Source organism: Microtus ochrogaster, chromosome 21, assembly GCF_000317375.1.
Source record: "Microtus ochrogaster isolate Prairie Vole_2 chromosome 21, MicOch1.0, whole genome shotgun sequence".
In the NCBI taxonomy this organism is placed as follows: Eukaryota; Metazoa; Chordata; class Mammalia; order Rodentia; family Cricetidae; genus Microtus; species Microtus ochrogaster.
This window is the reverse complement of record NC_022022.1, coordinates 38,458,533-38,464,671: the sequence shown is the minus strand read 5'-3', so window position 1 is coordinate 38,464,671 and position 6,139 is coordinate 38,458,533. Positions and strand designations below refer to the sequence as shown.

Below are 6,139 nucleotides of genomic sequence, written 5' to 3'. Positions count from 1 at the left end.
ATAAGAAAATATGAAACAAACATGGCTCTCATGTGCTGGGCTGTCCCCTCGGCCCATCGGACTGTAATAACTTCAATGAGGCTGTCAGGCAAAACATGATCCTGATAGGATTTTTCCCGTGCCGGTGAACATCAACTACCTCCATTGGACTTATTAACTAACACAAAAGTAGATCCAAAGTTCTGCCTGGGCCTGGCGATGGTGGCGCACGCCTTTAATCCCAGCACTCGGGAGGCAGAGGCAGGCGGATCCCTGTGAGTTTGAAACCAGCCTGGTCTACAGAGCTAGTGCCAGGACAGGCTCCAAAGCCACAGAGAAACCCTGTCTCGAAAAACCAAAAGAAAAAAACCTCTCATTTTACATTAGAGACTCTGTCGGTTTTCTATGAAAGGTCAGATATTCTCAGTTTGCGAAAACTTAAGTTATTATCTGTAGAGTTATAATATTTTGAAGTTGGTAGTATTGATGCATATAAAAGGCAGACTTCAAAATATATTCAGCTATACTGACTTACATTACTATTGTGTTCACTTTATAAGGTGGAGACTATGCCATTTAAATTATATACATTTTTCTATACTAAGTTGTAGGAAATGTTAAATTCCAACTTCATTTCATGCTCTAAAATTCTCTCTGATTTTTAATGCTGGCTAGATTTGGGCAGAGGAAGTGACAAAAGTAAGTAAAATTTTAAACTATAGATCATGAAACAAGAGTTTAATTGATAATCATTCAATAAATGTTAAATGGACACGAGCCTTGGAGCCACTCACAATTATGGACTATGTTGCAATTCTTTTAATATCAAAACGTTAAGGAAATTATCAAGTTTGTTTACTATTAGCAATTTCACACAGCAGTGCAATTGAGCTCCAAAGATGCTGTATATACCATGGGGAATCCTCGACAACAGTTAAGCAAGTGGCACCGTATTAGTGCCTTGCTAGAAGACAGGTGAAATACTTGATTTATTCATTGACAATTATTTTTTCAAATGTAAAGAATACTGAATGTTGTGACCGCCTGTCTTCAGAGAACTGGGTTTTAGGGAAGTAAAGGTAGTTCTCTTGAGCATCAAAATGAAATTTTCTTTCACTTTAGTAGAAAATGTAAATTTTATACCTGTAAAATGTATAGTTCATAGCTGCATAACAAATAATTTTATTTATAATCAACATCATAATTACATTTTCATCATTGTACAGTGTGACAGGTCTTTTGGGTTTTTTTTTTGTCTTCTCCCTTAGTGTCATACTGCTACTTGTAAAAGCTCACCAGTCTGCCTGTTGTATCTCTCACTTTCTCTTAGCTGGGAAAAGAAATTAAATAGGAAAAGTATAATTTTAGTGCAGATTCATTACAAAGTTAGTTGAGGTCTTCAGACATTGTCCTTGACTCCCCATTCTCAGACTTACCAAAGTCTGCATTCCAAATGAGGATAATGTTAGTAATTGAGGGTGGGATATTTACATAGCGTGGTGAGCCTTGATTTTTATTCTATCACTTAGAAAATTGCTGATTCTACAAGTGTGTTTCATGCAGTTTGTTGAACTATTGATTGTGTGGCTTGGCAGTGCCGTGTAAAATGCTTGACTTAAGATCTCATCTTCCTGTGTGGAATCTTAATCAGCCTGAGTTCTTTTGAACCTCCAGCATGGAAAGAACGCAGAATATGTGAGAGAATAGAAGTTGAGCCATAAAATTGGGCTGTAATAAAAATACCGTGACCAAAAGCAACCTAAAGTAGAAAGTTTATTTTGACTCACAGTTCGAGAGGGAGAGTCCATCATGTCAGGGAAGGTATGGCAGGGCAACAGGAGCAGGAAGCTGGCTGATCACATTTTCAACCAGTCCTAGGAAACAAAGAAAGAGAAAACAGGAAGTGGGGCAAGGCTATAGACTCAGAAAGCTCACCACAGAGTTGTACTTCCTCCAGCAAGGTGCACCTTCTAAATATTCCATGACCTCCTGTCTTAGGTTTCATTCCTGTGAAGAGACAGACACTGCACCGGTGGCAACTCTTATAACGGAAAGCATTCAATTGGGGGTGCTTACAGTTTCAGAGATTTAGTCCATTGTCTTCATGGCAGGAAGCATGCAGCATGCAGGCAGGCTTGGTGCTGGAGAAAGAGCTGAGAGTTCTACATCCCGATCTAAAGGCAACAGGAAAGGCAAGACACTGGGCCTGATTTGAGCATCTGAAACCCAAAGCCCACCTCCAGTGACACACTTCCTCCAACAAGGCCACACTTCCACTCCTATGAGGGGGATATTTTCATTCAAACCACCACACCTCCCAAAATAGCATCACCAACTTTGGACTGTTCAGTACATGAGCCAGTGAAGGACATTTTTCATTCAGACCACCACTTGGCGCGTCTTTCCTTAGTACAAATTCATAAAAAAGTTATGTCTACAAGACGGAAAAGTAAGCCGGGCAGTGGTTGCTCACGTCTTCAATCCCAGCACTCGGGAGGCAGAGGCAGGCAGATCTCTGTGAGTTCGAGACCAACCTGGTCAACAAGAGCTAGTGCCAGGACAGGCTCCAAAGCTACAGAGAAACCCTGTCTCAAAAAAAAAAAAACAAAAAGACAAACAAACAAACAAAAAACCCTGAAAAGTAGGGGAAATTTATATTTTTAAAAAAATGTATTATATAAGAGTGTATGAAAGCATAGTAAATTTGTCTAAGGATTTGAGTTCTTTTAGTATACTTTAACTTCTATCATTTTATGATTTAAAAAAATGTACAGAATTCAAAACTTTATATTCCTAAAGACCTAACCTAAGCCCATACGTAAGTAGGTAGGTCAGCCAAGATTGTTAGAGCAAATCCTCAGTAGTATGATGAGCTTTTCTAGCATATAGGTACTGGATTGTGATACCACCACCTGATAGCTTGCCCATTTTCCAAGTTACATCTTAAAGGATCTCTTCCTGTACACCAACCCATGTTAAACTGTCATAGTAAATAGGTAATTTGCTACCAGTAATTAGATGGTCTTTTCCTCACTAATCTTTACCTTAATAGTAAATTAAGTCAGAAAGAAAAAAAAGACACTCTAGAAGATCAATGATTATTGGTAAAATTCATTGTCTCTAAGCCTCTCTTCTTTGTCATTTGTTGTTCATTAAACTGATGATTGTTGTTGGAGAGGCCACCTGTTCATTTCCTGACCTCCCAAACTCCTGAAAAAAACCACACAGAAACTGTATTAATTAAATCACTGTTTGGCCTGTTTGCTGTAGCTTCTTATTGGCTAGCTCTCACATCTTAATTTAACCCATCTCTGTTAATCTTTGTATTGCCTCGTGGCTGTTTTTTACCAGCAAGGTTCCGGCTTGTCTTTTCCTGGCAGCGGCTATTTGGTGTCTCCTGACTCCGCCTTCTTTCTCCCAGCATTCAATTTAGTTTTCCCCACCTAGCTCTACTCTACCCTATCACAAGCCAAGGCAATTTTCTTATCCATTAACCAATCAAAGCAACACATATACATAAGGACTTCCCACATCAGATGATGCTTATTATTTGCTATGATATTGTTCAGGTAGATAGACAGTTCAGGACATATGACTATTTATAGCAACCTTGAAGTTATACTGGAGCTTGTTGAAGAGATGAGGCTCATTCCTGCTGTTTACTTTCTCAGAATCTCAAGTCTGGACAGTGCAATGTGACTCTCTAAGCTTCATAATATGGTGCTGTTCAGCGGAAGTTAACATTAAGTTTTTTCAGACTTAGAAGACTAATGCCATGACTTTAATGAGATGAGTTAATACTGTCTTTGTTTCCTTTTCTGGCCATTACAGCACTGTCGTCATTTCAAGTCTCATGTGTCTTGCTCACTTTCAGCTGACACCTAAGCTTGTCATTTCTTTATGTTTGTATGCAAGTAGTCATGTTAGTACATCAGACTGTACTTTGACAAACACCTGTGTGCATCCAGCCCACTTTACCTTTGAAGTTCATTTATTTTGATTTCCTGGAGGTTTTTCTATTAAGAAAAGCTATTTTGTAGTCCATCAAGCAGAACAAGTGTGACCTGAGGTGATCGATAAGGTGTTTTTTATGCCTTCTGGGAAAAGAACACTGATTCTTTCCATGAACTTTTTTCTGCTTCCTACTGCCTTCCAGAGAAAATTGACTTTAGGCCTCTTTAAGTATTTGGTTTGACTTGAAGTTAATGTATTAACTTCAATTATTGTGTAATACAATTCAAGCTTATTTTTATAAATATAGTCTAGTGATCAGTGTTTACCTAGTCCCCCTCCCCGAGTTCTGCCACCAGTAGGATGGTAGATCAACAGACTAACCGTGCACTTCTTTGTTAGTTGGCTTATGGGGTCACTTTTGTCACCAAAGAATAAAAGAAAGAAGGCTATGGGAGGAAAGGGTTTGACCTTGCTCTAATACATCTAAGAAGTGATGTCAGTTGTCTGCCTTTGGGTCACTATGCTGGAGACTCAGTAGTGATGGTTTCCAGTAGTGGAGTTAAGCTTGTTGTTTCAAATAAACTCTGAATTTTAATTTTTCCTCCTCATTTTCCTACCAGCTACTTCTAACCAAAGTTTTGACATCTTTAATGCCAGGATTTAGTATATTTAGATTTTGTTAACTTTACAGTAAACTGTTTTGTTCCTGCACCAAACAGAAGCCAGCAGCACCACCTACTTCTCCTTTCCAAAGATCTTGGTGACTTGAAGAGTATTTGTATCATCAAATCAGGGTCTTAGTGGACTTCCTTTTCCTTGAGTCAGTGTACTAGCACACTGAAGACCAGCCATAACTGCTAGAAAACTTTTAAACCCTTATCTTAATAAATAATGCTCCTGACTAAAGCCTATTGTACATACTTTAGAGAGAAATTGTAAAAGAAAGTTAAGTTGTAAGACAACCAAGAACTGTCTTAGCAACAAGTGGTTATTAACTAAACACAAGAGGTGGAAATCCTTTGGCTTTGAAATTGAAGACTGTTGTTAACTTTAAGTATGGGGGAGAAAATCACACAGTAATAAATTGGAATTTTTGAACATAATATTGTTTTATACTTATAAAACTATTTATGGTACTGAGGATTTTATTAAAAATACTTGAAAGGTATACGGTATCATGACTGTCATAATATGTCTTCAGACTGTAAAGTTTTGGCATGAGTCAGGTGTGGGTGAGGAATAAATTCTGTTCATTGTGTTTGGTGACACAATTAGGAAAACCAGTTAAGGCACGCACACACACACACACACACACACACAGAGTTAGGGAATCTTCAATTCTTATTTGTGGTATATTGGGGGGATTTTTTGAGGGGTCCTGTGTAAAGTAAACTAAATCTTCTAATGAGATCCTTAAAGTGTATTCTGATTTAAGTCTGAACAGGAATTACGAATAACTCAAAGTGAATTTGATCGTCAAGCAGAGATTACCCGACTTCTGCTAGAGGGAATCAGCAGTACACACGTGAGTATTGAATCATTCTGAACAAAAGACGCTGAGACAGCACTTAGGCAGCTAAGGAGTTTGTGAAGTTAAAGGCACCCTGAGCTACATAACAGACACTGCCTTTAAGGAAAGCTTCTTGCATAGTTATCTATCAAGGAGAGTTTGAAGTGTGAGATTTAGAAACAATCTGAAGAAATATTTAAATTTTATATATCATCACCCATTTTGCCCGTTTCATAAGTCTTCATGTTGCTTCTTCTTGGCTAAACAAAGTTTGTCAATATATTGTTCACCAATAATTAGGCCTAATAAACCTGATCGGAATATGAGCATTAATCAGCTTTGTAGTAGGATACTTCAGGTTACCTCCCTCATGACAGTGTTATCCTTTGTTCCTCCTGGCTTGTGCCATTTGAAGAACTGAGAACTGACTGTAACTTTTCCACTGCAGGCCCATCATCTCCGCTGTCTGAATGACTTCGTAGAAGCCCAGATGACGTACTATGCACAGTGTTACCAGTACATGTTAGACCTCCAGAAACAACTGGGAAGGTAGCAATTCCCTTTTCCTATATGAGAGTCATGTGGGTCAAGTGGAGACTGGAAAGCAGACTCAGTGAGTGAGCACTAAGCCCACAAGCAGGAGGACCGGAATAAAGCAGACTCAGTGAGTGAGCACTAAGCCCACAAGCAGGAGGA

The 6,139-nt window shown here is 38.7% G+C and overlaps 1 protein-coding gene across 3 annotated transcripts in view; it reads left to right on the top strand.

Moving 5' to 3' along the window:
• Positions 1-6,139, top strand: part of Sh3glb1 (SH3 domain containing GRB2 like, endophilin B1) — a 34,589-nt gene that overhangs the window by 18,826 nt on the left and 9,624 nt on the right. For 2 of the 3 annotated variants that reach the window (XM_005357388.1, XM_026783937.1), the window contains exons 7-9: positions 655-678; positions 5,369-5,458; positions 5,892-5,992. In XM_005357388.1, coding sequence (XP_005357445.1) covers positions 655-678; positions 5,369-5,458; positions 5,892-5,992 — 215 coding nt within the window. The remainder of the gene's footprint in view (positions 1-654; positions 679-5,368; positions 5,459-5,891; positions 5,993-6,139) is intronic. The other variant, XM_005357389.1, reaches the window with a different exon arrangement.